Source organism: Carcharhinus amblyrhynchos, chromosome 10 (genome assembly GCF_965287045.1).
Source record: "Carcharhinus amblyrhynchos chromosome 10, sCarAmb.v2.hapA, whole genome shotgun sequence".
Taxonomy (NCBI): Eukaryota; Metazoa; Chordata; class Chondrichthyes; order Carcharhiniformes; family Carcharhinidae; genus Carcharhinus; species Carcharhinus amblyrhynchos.
In genome coordinates this window covers 108,652,062-108,673,818 of record NC_137333.1, presented here as the reverse complement: position 1 = coordinate 108,673,818, position 21,757 = coordinate 108,652,062, and the positions used below count along the sequence as shown (strand labels likewise).

Here is a 21,757-nt window from a genome sequence, read left to right as displayed (position 1 = left end):
GGAGGGTTGAAGGGCCTGTTCCTGTGCTGTACTTTTCTTTGTAAACATACCCAGACCCAGTGCAGTCCCTGCCCATACACGGCAGGGCCAGTCCTCACTATGTGTAATCCAGTTGATGCAACAATCAGAAATCTGTCTCAGCTTCAGAATAACAGGAACCTGGACCGAGCATCCAAAATAAAAATACTCACATTTCAATTCAGCAAAATTGACAGTTTAATACTCAAAAAGTGAGATGGAAGTGAATTTTTTTTTTATAAAATCACCAGATTTATACTTTGATATTATAAACTGGAAAGTTCTAGAAGCACACAGCAGGCTCAGAAGGGAGGGAGGAGGGGGTGGGCACAGTGGGGAGAGGGAAGGGTGCAGGAAGGGAGAGGCTGAGACTTGTGGAAAGGAGGAAAGCTGGGTGTGGGTGCTGGGAGGGTAGGAGATGTCCAGGTGAAGGGGGAGTGGGTGCGGGCAGTGGGAGGGATGGGGAGGGGGCAGAGACAAGGAGAGAGTCCCCAATCTTGCTCTCTGTATATCTCCAGAACTCTCCAACGTTCCTGACTTTTGTTGCTTACCTTATTTTGGTATATTTGATATGAATTAATTTAAACATCACAAACAGTACAGATAATGCAGAGTTAAAGATATATTTTTTTAATACATTGCAGACCTCACCCTCTGCAACATTCCCAATACCGTGCATTCCCCAACATTTCACTCACATCACACAATGGTCAAATTCCTCTCCTCACAACCTCCAACTCTTTAATAAATACTCTAGGTTGGAATGTTCCCCTTACTCTCATAGCAGGCTGAACCCTTTCCTCTGCTGGACTCCGCTCCCCAAGGGAGAGACAGGGAAGGGGGGTGGGGTGCATCTGATCCAGCCTGGTCCAGGGTCCCATCCTCCCCCCAGTCAGTACCAGAATCACCAGAACATCCCCAGGACCTCTATCCTGGCAAAAGCTGAATGTAAAATACAAGGTCCCATTTACAACAGCCCGTTCCCCATTAACCACATAGCACCCCCTTCCCAAAAACCAGAGCTCCAACTACCAGGCTCCCGGGGTGGGGGAGAGGAGGGAGGGAGGGTGTTTTGAGGGAGGGAGGGAGGGTGTTTTGAGGGGAGGGAGGGAGGGTGTTTTGAGGGGAGGGAGGGAGGGTGTTTTGAGGGAGGGAGGGAGGGAGGGAGGGTGTTTTGAGGGAGGGTGTTTTGAGGGAGGGAGGGAGGGAGGGTGTTTTGAGGGAGGGAGGGAGGGAGGGTGTTTTGAGGGAGGGAGGGAGGGAGGGTGTTTTGAGGGAGGGAGAGAGTGTGTTCTGAGGGGAGGAAGGGAGACCATACAGCCCTGTGTGGTCCACAAAAAGAATATATACAAACTAGGAGTGTGCTCCGAGCTCTGACACACCGCCCCATAGTACCTTAGTGTTTCGATTCGGAAAAGATTATGAAGCCAAGAAATGTGAAAATGATTGGAGTTTAAGCAGGAAATTCCCCTAAAATTCTAACATGTCAGAGAGTTTGTTTCAGACACACGGACTTCAAATGCTATTTTTTGGGTGTTTTGAGTTTAATGCAGTTTCCTCATTGCCATCCACTCTGCCCCTCTTTCAGCTTCCGATGTGTTTGCTCTCATTGTTCCTCCAGCCAGGATGGCTTTTCCGAGCCAGACACGTTCATCTTGACGTTAAACTGTTTGAGTGTTTGCTCCAGCTGCTGTTGGTTGCCTGCGAAGTACGCTGAGATGGCGTTGTGGAAAAGCAGCAACTGTTTATGCATCACTTTCACCTAGTGGGTCAAAGCACAAAACCAGTCAGCGCCACACGGCACAGCACAGCAAACTCACAGGGAACAGCCCCCCCCCCCCCCCCCCCAACCGACTCCTACTCCCCTCCCCTACCAACTCCCCCCTCACCCCCAACACCTGCCCCCTCCCCACCAACTCCCCCTCACCCCCAACACCTGCCCCCTCCCCACCGACTCCCCCTCACCCCCAACACCTGCCTCCCTCCCCACCGACTCCCCCTCACCCCCAACACCTGCCCCCCTCCCCACCGACTCCCCCTCCCCACCAACACCTGCCCCCCTCCCCACCGACTCCCCCTCCCCACCAACTCCCCCCTCACCCCCAACACCTGCTCCCCCTCCCCACCGACTCCCCCTCCCCACCGACTCCCCCCTCACCCCCAACACCTGCCCCCCTCCCCACCGACTCCCCCTCACCCCCAACACCTGCCCCCCTCCCCACCGACTCCCCCCTCACCCCCAACACCTGCTCCCCCTCTCCACCGACTCCCCCTCACCCCCAACTGTTGGATTGCATCAAAAATCAAAGAACAAAGAAAATTCCAGCACAGGAACAGGCTCTTCGGCCCCTCCAAGCCTGCACCGACCATGCTGCCCCCGACTGAACTAAAACCCCCTACCCTTCCGGGGACCGTATGCCTCTATTTCCATCCTATTCATGGATTTGTCAAGACGCCTCTTAAAATTCACTACCGTATCCGCTTCCACTCCCTCCCCCAGCAACGAGTTCCAGGCACCCATCACCCTTTGTGTAAAAAATCTGCCTCGTACATCTCCTTTAAACCTTGCCCCTCGCACCTTAAACCTGTGTCCCCGAGTAATTGACTCTTCCACCGTGGGAAAAAGCTTCTGACTATCCACTCTGTCCGTGCCTCTCATAATCTTGTAGACTTCTATCAGGTCTCCCCTCAACCTCCGTCACTCCAGTGAGAACAAACCAAGTTTCTCCAACCTCTCCTCATAGCTAATGCCCTCCATACCAGGCAACATCCTGGTAAATCTTTTCTGTACCCTCTCCAAAGCCTCCACATCCTTCTGGTAGTGTGGTGACCAGAACTGAACACTATAATCCAAGTGCGGCCTCACTAAGGTTCTATAGAGCTGCAACGTGACTTGCCAATTTTTAAACTCAATACCCCAGCAGATGAAGGCAAGCATGCTGTATACTTTCTTGACTACCTTCACCTGCATTGCCACTTTCAGTGACCTGTGTACCTGAACACCCAGATCCCTCTGCCTATTAATACTCTTAAGGGCTCTGCCATTTACTGTATATTTCCTCTCTGCATTATACATTGCAAAATGCATTACCTCATGTTTGTCCAGATTAAATTCCATCTGCTATCTCTCCGCCCAAGTCTCTAACTGATCTATATCCTGCTGTATCCTCTAATGGTCTCATTGCTATCCGCAAATCCAAGTGGGAATAAATCCTGTCTCGAAGAATCCTCTCCAATAATTTCCCTACCACTGATGTAAGGCTCACTGGCCTGTAATTACCTGGATTATTCTTGCCACCCTTCTTAAACAAAGGAACAACTTTGGCTATTCTCCAATCCTCGGGGACCTCCCCTGTAGCCAGTGAGGATACAAAGATTTCTCTCAAGGCAATTTCCTCTCTTGCCTCTCTCAGTATTCTGGGGTATATCCCATTGGGCCCTGGAGACTTGTCTACCCTAATCTTTCTCAAGAACCTCAATACCTCCTTTTTGATCTGAACATGGCTCAAACTATCTACACATCCTTCCCCAGACTCATCATCCACCAAGTCCTTCTCTTTGGTGAATACTGACACAAAGTACTCATTTAATACCTCGCCCATTTCCTCTGGCTCCATGCATAGATTCCCTCGCTTGTCCTTGAGTCAGCCAACCCTCTCCCTGGCTAGTCTCTTGCTCTTGATATATGTGTAAAAAGCCTTGGGATTTTCTTTAATCCTGCTGGCCAATGCTTTTTCATGACGCCTTTTAGCCCTTCTTACTCCTTGCTTAAGTTTCTTTCTACTTTCCTTGTATTCCACACTTGCTTCGTGTGTTCCCAGCCTCCTAGCTTTGACAAATGCTTCTCTTTTCTCTTTGACTAGGCTCACAATATCTCTCATTATCCATGGTTCCCAAAGTTTGCCATACTTATCCTTCATCCTTACGGGAATGTGCTGGTCCTGAATCCCTATCAACTTACACTTGAAAGCCTCCCACATGCCAGATGTTGATTTGCCCTCAAACATCTGCCCCCAATCTCCATTCTTCAGTTCCTGCCTAATATTATTGTAATTAGCCTTCCCCCAATTTCGCACCTTCACTTGAGGATTACACTTATCTTTATCCATCAGGGATGATATGGGATTGGCTGAGTGACAGAATTGAAGTGGTGTTTCCCAGGGGTCAGTGTTGGGACCGTTGTTCTTCCTGACCTAGATCTTGCTGCGCAAGGACCTAGCTCAAAATTTGGAAGCATTGTGAACAGTGAGGATCTTGTGACAAACTGCAAAAGGACATAGGCAGGATGGTGGAACTGGGTGAAGTTCAATGCAGTGAAGTGTGAGGTGATGCAGTTTGGTAGGAAGAACATGAAGGGACAATCTAAGGGTAGCACAGAGGTTGGCATTGCTGCCTCACAGTGCCAGGGACCCAGGTTCGATTCTGGCCTCGGGTCACTGTCTTTGCAGCGTCTGTACATTCTCTCGGTGTCTGTGTGGGTTTCCTCCAGATGCTCCAGTTTCCTCCCACAGTCCAAAGATGTGCGGGTTAGGTTGATTGGCCATGCTAAATGGACTGTGGTGTCAGGGGACTAGCAGGGTAAACGTATGGGGTTGCAGGAATAGAGACTGGGTGGGATTATGGTTGGTACAGATTCGATGGGCCAAATGGCCTCCTTCAGTATGGTAGGGATTCTATGAAAATAAAGGTTAAAATTGTTAAAGGGGTGCAGGAGGAGAAGGAGCTGGGTGTATTTGTGCGTAGATAATTAAAGATGGCAGGACAGGTGGAGAGAGCAGTTAATAAAGCATTATTCTGGGCTTTATTAATAGAGGCATAGAGTACAAGAGGGAGGGCACGTTGGAATTGCACAAAACACTCCCAGCTCACCTGCATATTGCATGCAGTGTGTGGGCACCGCACTTTAGGAAGGACGTGAAGGCATTGGAGAGAGTGCAGAAATGATTCACAGGAATGTTCTAGGGAGCAGGAACTTCCGCTCCAGGTTCAAATTGGAGAGGTTGCTATACAATGACATCCTGTCCACCGTCTGAACACCTCCAGTAACAAGTTACAAAACAAGAAACCATCCCTAATAGCCAATCAGCACCTTGTTCTCCTCCAGAAACTTCAGCTTGATGGTGACATCGCTGCGTAATCTCTCATACTTCTCCTTGTGTACCAGGTACAGCTGCTGCGCCAAGTCTATCTTCGGCAGTGTGACGGAATCACGGGGTCCCAGGTTCAGCTCCTCAAGGTCAGTGCGATAAGCATCGTATTCCAATCTGCAATGGGCAGCACAGGTTAGACAGGCTAAAAGTACCTCCATAACACAGGTTAGATAGACAGCAAACATCTCTCTACACTGTCCCCCAAACACTCCCAGGACAGGTACAGCACGGGGTTAGATACAGAGTAAAGCTCCCTCTACACTGTCCCCCATCAAACACTCCCAGGACAGGTACAGCACGGGGTTAGATACAGAGTAAAGCTCCCTCTACACTGTCCCCATCAAACACTCCCAGGACAGGCACAGCACGGGATTAGATACATAGTAAAGCTCCCTCTACACTGTCCCCCATCAAACACTCCCAGGACAGGTACAGCATGGGATTAGATACATAGTAAAGCTCCCTCTACACTGTCCCCCCATCAAACACTCCCAGGACAAAGATAAAGGCAAAATACTGCAGATGCTAGAATCTGAAACAAAAACAGAAAATGCTAGAAGATCTCAGCGGGTCTGACAGAACCTCACTAACTTTAAGGGCGTTCAAATGGTCAGTGGATAGGCATATGGATGACATTGGAATAGTTTAGGTTAGAGGGTCATTAGATTGGTTCCACTGGTTGGCGCAACATCGAGGGCCGAAGGGCCTGCACTTTGCGGTAATGTTCTATGCACCTGTGAGGAGAGAATAGAGCCAATATTTTGAGTCTGGATGATCCTTCATCAGAGCACACTTTAGGGCACAGCTGGAATACTGTGTGCTCACTGTAGGAAGGATGTGATTACACTAGAGAGAGGGCAGAGGAGATTCACCAGGATGCTTTCTGGGATTTGACCTATCAGGAGAGACTGGATAGGCTCCCTACGGGGTAATTAAATTTGGTCTTTGCTTCAGTCTTCACAAAAGGAAGACATGAATAATGTACCAGAAGTACTGAGAAAAACATGTTTTAATGAGGAACTGAAGGAAATCAGCATTAATAGAGAAATGGTTTTGGGGAAATTGATGGGATTGAAGGTGGATAAATCTCCAGATCCTGATAATCTTCATCCCAGAGTACTGAAGGAAATGGCCCTGGAAATAGTAAACCCATTGGTGGCTATTTTCCAAAATTCTTTGGACTCTGGACTGGTTCCTACAGATTGGAGGGGAGCTAATGTAAGCCCAATATTCAAAAAGGGAGGTAGAGAGAAAACAGGGAACTATAGAGCAGTGAGCCTAACGTCAGTACTGGGGAAGTTACTGGAGTCCATTATCAAGGATTTCACAAGGCAGCATGGATTTACAGAAGGGAAAACATGCCTGATAAATCTATTGGAATTTTTAAGAATGTAACTAGTAGAGTTGACCGAGGAGAACCAGTGGATGTGGTTTACTTAGACTTTCAGAAGGCTTTCAACAAGATCTCACTTAACAGACTACTGTGTAAAGTTAAAGCACATGGGACTGCAGGTAATGTCTTCAGATGGATAGAAAGCTGATTAGCAGATAGGAAGCAAAGAGTTGGCATAAATGGGTCTTTTTCCGATTGGCAGTCAGAGACTAGTGGGGTTCCTTTAATCTTCGGTTAAGCATTCTCCAAGGTGCCCTTCACGACACACAACAATACAGAATTGCTAAGCAGAAAGTGATAGCCAAGTTCCACACACACAAGGACAGCTCTTGAGTTCACGTCACACTACCTGTAAGTGCTACGACTTGCCTGAGTTTGCAAATCTCACTAACTGGAGACAGAGAGTGGGGGTCAATGGGTGCTATTCAGATTGGCGGTTGGTGACTAGTGGGGTGCCCCAGGGGTCGGTGCTGGGGCCTCAGCTATTTACCATTTATATAGATGATCTGGAGGAGGGAACCGAGTGTAGGGTGTCGAAATTTGCTGATGACACCAAGATTGGGGGAAAGGCAAATTGTGCAGAGGGTATGGAGAGTCTGCAGAAGGATCTAGATAGGCTGGGCGAATGGGCCAGGAAATGGCAAATGGAATTTAATGTTGGCAAGTGTGAGGTGGTCCACTTTGGTAGGAAGAACGGTAGGAAGGACTATTACTTACGTGGCGAAAAACTGCAGCAGGCGACGGTGCAGAGGGACCTCGGGGTCCTTGTGCATGAGTCGCAAAAACCCAGCTTGCAGGTGCAGCAGGTGGTCAGGAAGGCGAATGGGATGCTGGCCTTCATAGCGAGGGCGATTGAATATAAAAGTAGGGAGGTCTCGCTGCAGCTGTATAGGGCATTGGTGAGGCCGCAGCTGGAGTACTGTGTGCAGTTTTGGGCGCCGCACCTGCGCAAGGATATTTTGGCCTTGGAGGGAGTGCAGAGGAGGTTTACTCGGCTGATACCGGAGTTGAGGGGGTTGAGCTATGAGGAGAGGCTGAATAAACTAGGCTTGTACTCGTTAGAGTTTAGAAGAATGAGGGGAGATCTCATTGAGACGTATAAGATGATGAATGGGATGGATAGGATAGAGGTGGAGAGACTCTTCCCGCTCAAAAAAAGGACAGTAGGACTGGGGGGCACAGCCTCAAGATAAAGGGGAGGCGGTTTAGAACGGAGTTGAGGAGGAACTTCTTCACTCAAAGGGTGGTGAATCTCTGGAATTCTCTGCCCGTTGAAGTGGTGGAGGCTGCCTCGCTAAATATTTTTAAGAAGCTGGTTGATGGGTTCTTGATAAGAGAGGGGATTAAGGGTTATGGGGAGAGGGCGGGAAAGTGGAACTGAGCCACGACAGATCAGCCATGATCTTATTGAATGGCGGGGCAGGCTCGAAGGGCTAGATGGCCTACTCCTGCTCCTATTTCTTATGTTCTTATGTTCTGGCTCGAGACAATTCACACCTCTTTAACCTGTGCTTAAGCCTCTCTCCACTCACGTTGCCTGTACCTGTAAAGACTTGATTACCTGTTAAGATTCGCATCCCAACCATTATCTTGTAATTGAATTTGTGTCTATATATGCCCTTTTTGTGAACCCAATCCTCCAATCACCTGATGAAGGGGCAACATTCCGAAAGCTCGTGCTACCAAATATACCTGTTGGACTTTAACCTTGTGTTGTGAGACTACTTACGGAATTTAGAAGAGTGAGAGGGGATTTCGGAGCAATTTATAACATGCTAATAAGGTTAGACATGTTTGATTCAGAAAGAATGTTCCTGATGGTGGGGGAGTCCAGAATTTGGTGTCAGAGTTTGAGGATAAGGGGTAAACCTTTCAGAACTGAGGTGAGGAGAAATTTCTTCACCCAGAGGGTGGTGAATGTATGGAATTCACTCCCACAGAAAATAGCTGAGGGTAAAACACAGTGTGATTTCGAGAAAGAATTAGATAGAGGTACAGGTTCATACCTCCTTGAAAGTGGAGTCACAGGTGGACAGGGTGGTGAAGAAGGCATTTGGCACGCTTGGTTTTATCGGTCAGAACACTGAATACAGGAGTTGGGAAATTGTACAAGATATTAGAAAGACCACACTTAGAATACTGTGTACAGTTCTGGTCACCCAATTATAGATATGGATACGATCTGGTGGCCATTACAGAGACGTGGCTGCAGGGTGACAGGGACTGGGAGCTGAATGTACAGGGCTATCAAGTGTTTAGGAAGGATAGGCAGGAGGGAAAAGGGGGGGGTGTAGCTCTGCTGATTAAGGATAGCATCACGGTGGTAGCAAGGGATGATATTGGAGCCAAGGAGCAGAACGTGGAATCGTTGTGGGTGGAGATTAGGAACAGCAAAGGGAGGAAGACGCTGGTGGGTGCCGTCTATAGGCCCCCGAATAATGATCTGGAGGTGGGGCGGGCTGTTAACGCGCAAATAAGTGCGGCGTGCAGGAAGGGGACGGCTGTAGTTATGGGGGATTTCAATCTGCATATTGATTGGTTGACCCATGTTGGATGCGGGGGGCTCGAGGAAGAGTTCTTGGAATGCTGCCAGGATAGTTTCCTCGAACAGTGTGTGTTGGAGCCGACGAGGGAGCGAGCTATCTTGGATCTGGTGCTATGTAATGAGGCGGGTAGAATTAGGGACCTTGCGGTGAAGGATCCTCTTAGGGAGAGTGATCATTGTATGGTGGAGTTTCTGGTGCAGATGGAGGAGGAGAAAGTGGGTTCCCGGACACGCGTCCTTTGTTTGAACAGAGGGGAGTACGGTCGGATGAGAGAAAAATTGGCGAATGTGGACTGGGGGAGCGCGTTGGAGGGAGGGTTTGCTGAGGAGCAGTGGAGGATCTTTAAGGAGATCTTTCTTGGTGCTCAGCAGAAATTTATTCCGATGGTCAAAAAGGATAGTAGGAGGAGAGGTAATAAGCCGTGGATAACGAAGGAGGTGAAGGAAAGTGTTAAATTAAAAGCGGAGGAATTTAGAGTAGCTAAGAGTAGTGGGCAAGAAGAGGATTGGGAGAGGTTTAAATGTCAACAAAGATTGACAAAGAAGTTGATAAAGAAGGGTAGGAGAAACTATGAAGCTGGGCTAGCGCTTAATATGAAAAAGGATAGCAAGAGTTTTTATAAATATATAAAAAGGAAGAGGCTGGCTCGGGTGAATGTTGGTCCTTTAGAGGATGAGAAAGGGGACCTAGTGGTAGGGGATGGGGATATGGCTAAGGTATTGAATAACTTTTTTGTTTCTGTCTTCACGGAGGAGGACGTGAATAATTTGCCGGGTGTTAGCGATGGAAAGGTGGTAGGACTGGAGGGTCTTAATGACATTACTGTTACTAGAGAGGCGGTGCTCGACAGACTGGAGGGGCTGATTGTGGACAAGTCCCCAGGACCGGATGGAATGCATCCGAGGGTTCTGAAAGAAATGGCGGAGGTGATAGTGGATGCCTTGGTGGTTATTTTCCAAACGTCGCTGGATTCCGGGGAAGTGCCGGAGGATTGGAAAACGGCTAATGTTATGCCGTTGTTTAAGAAGGGTGCCAGGCAAAAGGCGGGGAATTATAGGCTGGTTAGTTTAACGTCTGTGGTAGGTAAAATGTTAGAATCTGTCATTAAGGAGGAAATTGCGAGGCATCTTGAAGGGAATTGCTTGATAGAGCAGACGCAGCACGGTTTCATTAAAGGGAAGTCGTGTCTGACAAATTTACTGGAGTTCTATGAGGATGTGTCTAGGGCGGTGGATAGAGGAGAGCCGGTGGATGTGGTCTTTCTAGATTTTCAGAAGGCATTTGACAAAGTACCTCACAAGAGGTTATTGCAGAAGGTCAGGGGGCATGGAGTTGGGGGTAGGGTGTTAGCGTGGATAGAGGATTGGTTGTCAAATAGGAGGCAGAGAGTGGGAGTCAATGGGTGCTATTCGGATTGGCGGATGGTGACTAGTGGAGTGCCCCAGGGGTCGGTGCTGGGGCCTCAGCTTTTTACCATTTATATAGATGATCTGGAGGAGGGAACCGAGTGTAGGGTGTCGAAATTTGCTGATGACACCAAGATTGGGGGAAAGGCAAATTGTGCAGAGGGTATGGAGAGTCTGCAGAAGGATCTAGATAGGCTGGGCGAATGGGCCAGGAAATGGCAGATGGAATTTAATGTTGGCAAGTGCGAGGTGGTCCACTTTGGTAGGAAGAATGGTAGGAAGGACTATTACTTACGGGGCGAAAAACTGCAGCAGGCAACGGTGCAGAGGGACCTCGGGGTCCTTGTGCATGAGTCGCAAAAACCCAGCTTGCAGGTGCAGCAGGTGGTCAGGAAGGCGAATGGGATGCTGGCCTTCATAGCGAGGGCGATTGAATATAAAAGTAGGGAGGTCTTGCTGCAGCTGTATAGGGCATTGGTGAGGCCGCAGCTGGAGTACTGTGTGCAGTTTTGGGCGCCGCACCTGCACAAAGATATTTTGGCCTTGGAGGGAGTGCAGAGGAGGTTTACTAGGCTGATACCGGAGTTGAGGGGGTTGAGCTATGAGGAGAGGCTGAATAAACTAGGCTTGTACTCGTTAGAGTTTAGAAGAATGAGGGGAGATCTCATTGAGACGTATAAGATGATGACTGGGATGGATAGGATAGAGGTGGAGAGACTCTTCCCGCTCAAAAAAGACAGTAGGACTAGGGGGCACAGCCTCAAGATAAAAGGGGGGCGGTTTAGAACGGAGTTGAGGAGGAACTTCTTCACTCAAAGGGTGGTGAATCTCTGGAATTCTCTGCCCGTTGAAGTGGTGGAGGCTGCCTCGCTAAATATTTTTAAGACGCGGGTTGATGGGTTTTTGATAAGCGAGGGGATTAAGGGTTATGGGGAGAGGGCGGGAAAGTGGAACTCAGACACGACAGATCAGCCATGATCTTATTGAATGGCGGGGCAGGCTCGAAGGGCTAGATGGCCTACTCCTGCTCCTATTTCTTATGTTCTTATGTTAAACTAGAAAGAGTGCAGAAAAGACTTACTAGTAGGATATTACCGGGACTTGATGGGTTTGAATTATAGAGAGAAGCTGGAAAGACTGGGACTTTTTTCTCTGGGGCATAGGAAGCTGAGAGGGTGATGTTACAGAGGTCTTCAACACTGATAAATGTGTAGTGGTCCATTTTGGCAGGACCAATGGGATGAAGGAATACAATATCAAGGGTAGGAGTCTTAGCTGTGTTGAACAGCAGAAGGTCCAGGTCCACAGGACTCTTAAATCGGCCTCGCAGGTGGAGGATGTGGTTAAGAAGGCGTATGGTGTCCTGGCCTTCATTAATCGAGGAATTGAGTTTAGGAGTTGGGAGGTAATGCTGCAACTCTATAGGACCCTTGTCAGACCCCACTTGGAGTACTGTGCGCAGTTCTGGTCACCTCACTACAGGAAGGATGTGGAAGCTATTGAGAGGGTGCAGAGGAGATTTACAAGGACGTTGCCTGGATTGGGAGGCATGCCTTATGAAGATAGGTTGAGGGAGCTGGGACTCTTCTCCCTGGAGAGACGAAGATTGAGAGGTGACCTGATAGAGGTTTATAAAATGTTGAGAGGAATAGATAGGGTGGATTCTCGGAGGTTATTTCCCAGGGCTGAAATGGTCGCTACGAGAGGACACAGGTTTAGGTGCTGGGGAGCAGGTACAGAGGAGATGTTAGGGGAAAGTTTTTCACTCAGAGGGTGGTGACTGAGTGGAATTGGCTGCCATCGGTGGTGGTAGAGGCGAACTCGCTGGGGTCTTTTAAAAGACTTCTGGATGAGTGTATGGGATTTAATGGGATGGGGAGTTACAGATAGTTCTATGGCTTGGTAGGTATAGATGTAATCGGTGCAACTTGTGGGCTGAAGGGCTTGTTTGTGCTGTAGTGTTCTATGTTCTATAAAATAATGAGGGGCACAGATCGGCTAGATAGTCAATATCTTTTCCCAAGGGTAGGGGAGTCTAAAACTAGAGGGCATAGGTTTAAGGTGAGAGGGGAAAGATACAAAAGTGTCCAGAGGGGCAATTTTTTCAGTAAGAAGTCTGACAACACCAGGTTACCATGTTACTGTGTTTACCCCAGTCCAACGCCAGCATCCCCACATCATGACCGCTATCGACACCACAATTTTTTCACACAGAGGGTGGCGAGTGTCTGGAACAAGCTGCCAGAGGCAGTAGTAGAGGCGGGTACAATTTTATCTTTTAAAAAGCATTGAGACAATTACAGGGTAAGGTGGGTATACAGGGATATGGGCCAAATGCGGGCAATTGCGATTAGCTTAATAGTAAAAACAGGGCGGCATGGACAAGTTGGGCCAAAGGGCCTGTTTCCATGTTGTAAACGTCTGTGGCTCTTTACAGCTCTTGGGGTTAAAAGGATAAAAGGAATGGGGTTGAAGGGGATCAGGAGATTGAATTGATGATCAGCCATGATCAAAATGAATGGCAGAGCAGGCTCGAAGGGCCAAATGGCCTCCTCCTGCTTCTAGTTTCTATCCCCCTGAACAGCCTGCTTCAATTTTAAAGATTCTGCCCCGTGAACTGGACACTCCCCCAACCAGAGGGGAGAGTTTCTCTCTATCGACCCTGTCAAATCTCTGAATCACCTTCAACACTTCCATTGGACCAGCCCTTCATCTTCCAGGCTCTTGAGAAGTCTAGTCTGTACAATCTGTGCTCAGAACATAATCACTCTGGCTCCAGTATAACCCTAGAAAGCTGTTCTGCTGATGGCCTCACCTGGCATTCTCAAACAGTTTAATGGTCAGCAGCGTGTCCTCCATGGTCTTATTGACAAGAGTATTGATGCTGGATACAAAGAAGTTGATGGCTCCAAGCAGTGTTTCTCCATTCTTACACAGCAACCTCTGAGTGTCTGCATTGTATCCAAACTCCTCCTGTGTGAGGGAAGGAAACAGGGTCAGCGCAGTGTACAGAGACATTCCCCAGGGTCAGCATGTGGTACACAGACACCCCCAGGGTCAGCGCAGTGTACATACCCACCTCCCCAGGTCAGCGTGTACCTGGAGTTCTGGTGATTTCTGGCTGAGATCAGAGAAGGACTCTCCCAGAGCGCGTTGCGTCTGTACCATGTTGTAGAAATGATTTGTGAGAGCGCGCGCCAGCCGCAGCACGTTCTCATATTTCCGCTTTGTGTCACGGAGCAGTTCGATCTGTGCTTCCAGTTCCAGGTCCACAGTCCGAGAACCTCGTCCAAACCTCTCCGAGATCAGCTGCTTAGTGCACTGCGGATATAGCGATGAGACAGTGTCATTGCAGGAACTCTGCCTCACACACTCAATATCGCAGCAACATGGGGAACTGAACACCGAGCAAACCCTGTGACAACTACTACACAATGAGGAGTATTATTCACATCAGGAACCTCAACCAATGTTCGCAAAGGCATTGATGTTTACCACAAAAAACCAAGACTGCAGCTCCATCAGCACGGGTTTTCAATGGGACATGGGATTTGGGCATCGCTAGCCAGGCCAGGGTTTATTCCAATCCCAATTACCCCTTGAGGTGGTGGTGGTGAGCTGCCTTCTTGAATCATTGCAGTCCAATGGTGTAGGTACACCCACAGTGCTGTTAGGGAATGGAATCCAGCAGCACTGTGTTTCCGAGTCAGGATAGTTTATTCATCAACATTCCTTCAACCGTGGAAATGCTGGAATCCGCCCAGAGAAAGCAAATTCAGCAGTAAAATACTGGGTACAGCACTGCTGGGCAGGGCTGCCCACAACTAACACTGGGTGAGGGAGGGGTACAACCCTGTGTTTAATAGAGGAGGGGGGGGCACGCACAGGACTGCGTTTGAGGGGGAGTGCACAAGACAATGGGGGGAGTGTACAGGACTGTGTTTAACACTGGCAGGCATTACTGATCAGTGGCCGTATTAACACTGACTGGGGTTGCTGCAGCTTTCACACTAACCTTGTAGGTGTTTATTCCCCACTTTTTCACAATGTCAAACTTCTCGCCAGCGATTCCACGGGTAGCTTCCTCACCACTGCTTACTGGGCCACTCTGCGACTGGTGTATGTTCGCACTTCCTGCAGTGAAAGACGATCAGAGCAATCAGTCAGCCAATCAGACCTTTCACTCAGCTCTGTCTTATCGAATCCTGCAGAGAACCGGCCATTTCAGTCTGAGAAATAAAGACAAATATTCCCCCACACACCGGATAGGACCAGCAACCCACAAAAATCCAGCACTGTACTCTCAAAAACATCCCAAACACCACCCTAATTCAGCAAACATTCCAATAGACGGTGCCAGGATTCTGCTGTTGCTGCCAGGTTTGGGTGCAGTGAACAAGCAGAGATTAAATTAACAGAAGAGGCACAAAGTGGGAAGTAGGCAGGATTGCGTATGGAGGGGCAGTTAGGAGAAAGTTTATGAGGCATACGGGCACACACCAGGATATTGGAGAATCCATGGTCTATGGATCAAACAGAAGGAATGGCTGCCTGTGAATGGTAATTGGGATGTTGGTTAGTCATAGATATGTATGTATATGAGTGTGTGCACACGTGAGAGCGTGTGTGCATGTTCATGAATGCGCACACTTTTTATTTATTCGTTCATGGGTGTTGCTGGCTGGCCAGCATTTATTGCCCATCCCTAGTTGCCCTTGAGAAGGTGATGGTGAGCTGCCTTCTCGAATTGCCGCGGTCCATGTACTGTAGGTACACCCACAGTGCTGTTAGGGAGGGAGTTCCAGGATTTTGACCCAGTGACAGGAATGGTGATATATTGCCAAGTCAGGATAGTGAGTGATTGGAGGGGACCCTCCAGGGGGTGCTGTTCCCAGCTATCTGCTACCCTTGCTCCTTGAGATGATAGATTCTGGGTGGGGCAGCACGGTGGTACAGTGGTTAGCTCTGTGGCCTCAGTGTCAGGGACCCAGGTTCTATTACAGCCTTGGGGGTGACTGTGTGGAGCTTGCACTTTCTCCCCGTGTCTGAACGGGTTTCCTCTGGGTGCTGCGGTTTCCTCCCGCCTTCCAAAGATGTGCAGGTTTAAGTGGATTGGCTGTACTAAATTGCTCCTTAGTGTTAGGGGGATTAAGTAGGTAAATATGTGGGATTAAGGGGATGGGACTTGGGTGGGGTTGATGTCAGTGTTGGCTCGATAGGCCGAATGGCCAGCTTCTGCACGGCAGATTCTATGATAGTGGTTGAGAGTTTGGAAGGTGCTGTGGAAGGAGATTTGGTGAGTCACTGCAGTGCATCTTGTAGATGGTACATGCGCCATCAAGAGAGACAGGCACCTTGTACACATCAGTGTCAGAGACAGGCACCTTGTACACAACATAGTGCATCAGTGTTGGAGGGATTGAAGATTTAAGCTGGTGGATGAGGTGCCAATTAAGCAGGCTGCTTTGTTCTGGTGTTGCGTTTCTTGAGTATTGGTGAAGCTGCACTTATGCGTGGATGTGGACAGTGGGGGATTCAGTGATGGTAATACCATTGGCAATGGGCAATGGTTATATTCCCTCTTGTTGGAGATGGTCATTGCCTGGTACTTGTGTTCAATGAATTTTACTTCCCGCTGGTTCGCCCAAGCCTGGATATTTCTAATTCTTGCTGCATTTGGATATGGACTGCTTCAGTAAGTGATCGGTGCTGAACATTATGCAATCAGTAAACACCCCCACTTCTGACTTTATGCTGGAGGGAAGGTCGTTGATGAAGCAGCTGAAGATGGTTGGGCCTCAGACATTGATGTGTACAAGGTGTCTGTCTCTCTCGGTGACTCACCTGACTACAGGGACTAATGGGAACTGAGTGAATGTTCACCCATCACTTTACCAATGAATCAGAGTAGACTGATGGGGCAGTAAGTCACTGGGTTGGATTGATCTTGCTTTGTGCAAACAGTGGGGAGGAAAGTTGGTACAAAAACTGGGATGGGCAGATAGTGAGGGTCTTAACTGTTGCTGCAATTCTGTCACTTGCATTCCACTGATGCTGCAGTTTCTCTGATAATCAGACCCAGGAGAGCTCAAAGAGGTGTCCGGAAAGTGGGAATACACAAATGCATGTTGTGTTTAGGAAGCGATGGCGATGTTGCAGTACTCCAGGCTAATGGAACTGGGGATCAAATCCCACCAGGGCAGCTGATGGAATTTCAATTCAATTAATTAAATATAAAATTGAGATGGAAAATCAGCCAGCGCCTTAGGCACAGTGAGCAGGACAGAGCACACACCACAGTGACCAGGCAAGGCCAGGTGGCGGGGGCAGGGCAAGGGGGCGAACACACAATTTTACGGTGACAGTGGGGCTTAAGCTCAGGGGAGAGGGGGTTACACTCAGTTTGAACTCGCCACTCACCTGACAAAGGGGCAGAACTCCGAACGTTTGTGGCTTTTGCTGCCAAATAAACCTGTTGGACTTTAACCTGGTGTCGAGACTTCTTACTGTGTTTACCCCAGTCCAATGCCAGCATCTCCACATCATGGGTAGAAAAGACAGAGGAGCAGAGGATGCAACTTCCGCAGTCACATCCTGGGTTCAAAACTTGACCCAGAGCGGACAGCACATAATTCAACACCCTCTGTGAGGGTCAGCGCCGAGGGAGCGCCGCACTGTCAGAGGGTCAGCGCCGAGGGAGCGCCGCACTGTCAGAGGGTCAGCGCCGAGGGAGCGCCGCACTGTCAGAGGGTCAGCGCCGAGGGAGCGCCGCACTGTCAGAGGGTCAGCGCCGAGGGAGCGCCGCACTGTCAGAGGGTCAGCGCCGAGGGAGCGCCGCACTGTCAGAGGGTCAGCGCCGAGGGAGCGCCGCACTGTCAGAGGGTCAGCGCCGAGGGAGCGCCGCACTGTCAGAGGGTCAGCGCCGAGGGAGCGCCGCACTGTCAGAGGGTCAGCGCCGAGGGAGCGCCGCACTGTCAGAGGGTCAGCGCCGAGGGAGCGCCGCACTGTCAGAGGGTCAGCGCCGAGGGAGCGCCGCACTGTCAGAGGGTCAGCGCCGAGGGAGCGCCGCACTGTCAGAGGGTCAGCGCCGAGGGAGCGCCGCACTGTCAGAGGGTCAGCGCCGAGGGAGCGCCGCACTGTCAGAGGGTCAGCGCCGAGGGAGCGCCGCACTGTCAGAGGGTCAGCGCCGAGGGAGCGCCGCACTGTCAGAGGGTCAGCGCCGAGGGAGCGCCGCACTGTCAGAGGGTCAGCGCCGAGGGAGCGCCGCACTGTCAGAGGGTCAGCGCCGAGGGAGCGCCGCACTGTCAGAGGGTCAGCGCCGAGGGAGCGCCGCACTGTCAGAGGGTCAGCGCCGAGGGAGCGCCGCACTGTCAGAGGGTCAGCGCCGAGGGAGCGCCGCACTGTCAGAGGGTCAGCGCCGAGGGAGCGCCGCACTGTCAGAGGGTCAGCGCCGAGGGAGCGCCGCACTGTCAGAGGGTCAGCGCCGAGGGAGCGCCGCACTGTCAGAGGTGCTATTTTTCAGGTGAAATATTAAAAATTGATACCTTTCTATTATTCCTAGTGAGTTAAAGTTATTTAAGTCTCGAGGAAGGCCATTTGGCCCACTGATTGCGTGATAGCTCTCTGTAGGGTAACGCACTCATTCCCATTCTCCCTGTCCTATCCTGATCGCCGTCAATTTATTTCCCTCAACTCACATTCAATTTCATTTTGAATTTTTGCTTCCCTGGCAGGAGTTACCGCTCAGTGCCACTCACTGGGTGCAACAGACTTTTTCACCTCCTGACTCAATCTCTTTTCCAAAACTGTAAACTGTCAGCCTTCCCGATGGTGTCAAAGATTCCGTGGCGTCAAAGATTCCGTGGCAATACATGAACAGGATGAGTGTCTCCTGAATGTCTGGTCAATATTCCACCATTAACACATCACTCACTAGCCAACTATCACCTCCCTGCTGCTCGAGTTCACAACTGCCTCTGGAATGTGATGCTTTCAGGATACTTCAAACAAAAAACACTCTCCAGAGAGAAGCAGTCAATGTCAGAGCGAGGGCAGGCAGCGCTGCTTGTGTTTGATTACCCACTGATGGATGTACCATCAGATGATGCATCAGAGTTGGTAACAGTATGTACCTCTATCAGTCCCTGGATCACTCCCTAAGGCCGTATATTTGAATCGACAGCAACAAAACCAGTTTGAAATTTCCATCTGTGACTCAGTGGTAAAAACATTGAGAGTCCAGTCCAGCAAGCATGGGATCCACGATTAATGACAATTGCACCAAAAGAATGATGGAATTGGAGGAGGAAGCCATTTCGCCCATTATGCTGTACTGGCTCTTCCTCAGAGCAATCCAATTAATCCCACTCCCCAGTGCTCCCCCAAGCCCTGTAAATTATCCCTTTTTAAGTATTTCACTCATTGGAAAGTTATTATTGAATCTGCTCCCATCACCCTATCAGACCTCAACAATTTGTGTAAAAAAAGCTCTCCTTTGGCAATGAGCTTCCATCAGTGTCACTCTGGTTACTGACTCTGTTCCCACTGCACACTGTTTCTCCATATTTACTGTACTTTGAACACCTCTGTTCGGTCTTCCCTGAACCTTTTCTGCTCCAGGGAGAACAATCGCAGCCTCTGCACATACCCGCTCCCATGAGAGTAATTCTGCTTTGCACCCTGTCCAAAGACTCCACATCGTTCCAAAATCTGGTCAGATCCGGACACCATTCTCCAGCTGCAGCTGAACTTCTCTGTACATTTCAGGCCTTTGCTCATCAAGCCTAGGATCACAAATACCCTTTTATAGACATCCTGTTTACTACCCACGCAGCTCTGTGTACATGAATAAACCTTACTTCACACACCCACCCCAACAGACTCCCTCCAACATGTGGAAATGGCTTCTACTTTTGTGGCTCAGAGTTATTGGACACAGCCACAGGAGCTGTATGTGAAGCAGTGCATTGCATGCAGGAGAGGTTGGCAATGTGTAAGGGCAGGAATTCGATATGTGGGGGAACGGGATAGTGACAGAGCTGAGCATTTACTGGAGACAAGAGATGTGTGAAAGCCACAGATCTGCATTCTTCACCACGGTTCCCCTGCCAGCAGTGATAGGCTGAGCAATAGGTACATCACAGCTCTAACTAGAGGCAGCAAACCTTTCCTCATCCCTTTCCGCTCATCCCTCCTATGCCAGGGAGGTGGGATTGAACATTTGACCCTCAGGATCTGAGAGTAGAGTTAGTTCAAACATGGAATCATCAGGGTTTGTAAATATCACCAGCAAACTGTAAGCTGGAACAATCAAGTTGAATAAATAGCTGCCTACTAGGGTTATAAATCCTGACTTTCGGCACCAGATTGAACACAGATTTTCCTTCCTGACTGCTGCCTAGCGCCCTGTTCTTCCATGGGAGCTGCACTTCCTCTAGCTTGCCTGCAATTTAGAAAAAGAATAGAAATGAGAAACAGTGAAATGTTACTGTTTGGACATTATGATTGGTGAGACTCTGTACTACGCTGCCACAGTTACTGTGCGTAGTTACCCTGTGCCTTCACAGGTTGCCCCATGTACCATCGCAGGACATTCTGTGCACCAGCGGCACTCAGTCAGTATTTAATATTCAGTTTGGCTTCTCCACCAGGAACACCCAAGCACGGATCAGACATCACCACTCCACCGTGCTCCGAATGTCTCTCCTCATCTTCCTGGGAAAACTCACCCCTCACATCAACCCTCATGACAAAATATATCCCTCAATTTCCCACCCTTCCTGCCTCTGAGTATCCCTCACTGACCCTGCCACACCCACACCATTCACCTACCTTTGATTGTACCAGTGGCGATTATTGCTTCTGTTGTTCCTCCATAGCCACCGGAGACAATACTGGTCTCATTCAGATTTGGACCTGAAACCATCACTTGCTGAAGGTCCTAATCACAGAGAAAGGAAAAGATCACAAAACAGCCATCAACAAACGGCCACAAACTTACCATTCACCATCAGAGCTCAGCCTGAGGCTGCATCACTCACTCCCCGCTCCCACCTCGCCCAGTGCCACTAAAATCAACTTTGATAACATAAGAATCCCTCGAAATGGTGTGAGAAGAGGACATAAGGAGTTTGCAGATGGATAGAGATTGGCTGAGTGAGTGAGTAAAAATCAGGCAGATGGGAGTATAATGTGGGAAAATGTGAAGTTATCGTGCGAAGAATAAAATAGCAGAGCGTGGCTTACACGGAGGAGCGCAGAGGGATCTCAGTGTTCTTGGCCTCTATTACATTCTGTGGTAGTGACTTCATACACTCACCACCCTCTGGGTGAGGAGATTTCTCCTCACCTCAGTTCTAAAACGTTTACCCTTTATCCTCAAACTATGACCCCGAGTTCTGGACTCTCCCACCATTGGGAATATTCTTTCTGAATCTACCCTGTCTAACCCTGTTAGAATTTTATAAGACCCCCTTTCATTCTTCTAAACTCCAGTGAATATAATCCACTTAGTCTATATAACTCTCTTCATATGACAGACCTGCCATATGAGGAATCAGCCTGGTAAACCTTTGCTATACTCCCTCTGTAGCAAGGACATCCTTCCTCAGATAAAGTGTGGCTTACTCTTATATTCAAATCCAAGTGAGAGGAACACTGGAAGGAGAAGTTGAAGCCTTGGAAATGGATCCTTGCTGAAGGCATGTGAGATAAAGTGTTGTTTAGAAGATTCCAAGGCTTGTTCTTCAAGAGAAGAGTAGAGGTTGGAAACACTTGTGTGAAAGACAAAGGTCCAGTGAGACCCAGTTGGCTCACAGTGTGACAAGTATCTGGAATGAATTGATGGGAAATCCATGCAAGTTGTTCCCAGTGGCACTTGTCACTCGGTTTCAGAGTGTAGTGTGATTAACCACATTTCACCTGCTGGTCTACACGGACAGTATACTGTTGTGAAGTTGTCATAGAGTCATAGATGTTTACAGCATGGAAACAGGCCCTTCGGCCCAACTTGTCCATGGCATCCTTTTTTGTTTAAGCCCCTAAGCTAATCCTAATTGCCTGCATTTAGGCCATACCCCCCTCTACCCATTGTGCCCATGTAACTATCTAAATGCTTTTTAAAAGGTTAAAAGGTAAAAACCCAGCCTGCAGGTGCAGCAGGTGGTCAGGAAGGCGAATGGGATGCTGGCCTTCATAGCGAGGGGGATTGAATATAAAAGTAGGGAGGTCTCGCTGCAGCTGTAT

General features: G+C 49.1%; 1 protein-coding gene across 3 annotated transcripts in view; it reads right to left on the bottom strand.

Moving 5' to 3' along the window:
- Positions 1-1,278: 1,278 nt before the first annotated feature.
- The window catches only part of LOC145349275 (arfaptin-2-like), a 66,997-nt gene continuing 46,518 nt past the window's right edge, over positions 1,279-21,757 (bottom strand). For all 3 annotated transcript variants that reach the window (XM_080197785.1, XM_080197786.1, XM_080197787.1), the window contains exons 3-8: positions 20,345-20,453; positions 14,529-14,647; positions 13,613-13,834; positions 13,329-13,486; positions 5,108-5,282; positions 1,279-1,780 (exon numbers count right to left, since the gene is read on the bottom strand). In XM_080197785.1, the coding sequence (XP_080053911.1) occupies positions 1,625-1,780; positions 5,108-5,282; positions 13,329-13,486; positions 13,613-13,834; positions 14,529-14,647; positions 20,345-20,453 (939 nt within the window). In that variant the 3' untranslated portion in view covers positions 1,279-1,624. The remainder of the gene's footprint in view (positions 1,781-5,107; positions 5,283-13,328; positions 13,487-13,612; positions 13,835-14,528; positions 14,648-20,344; positions 20,454-21,757) is intronic.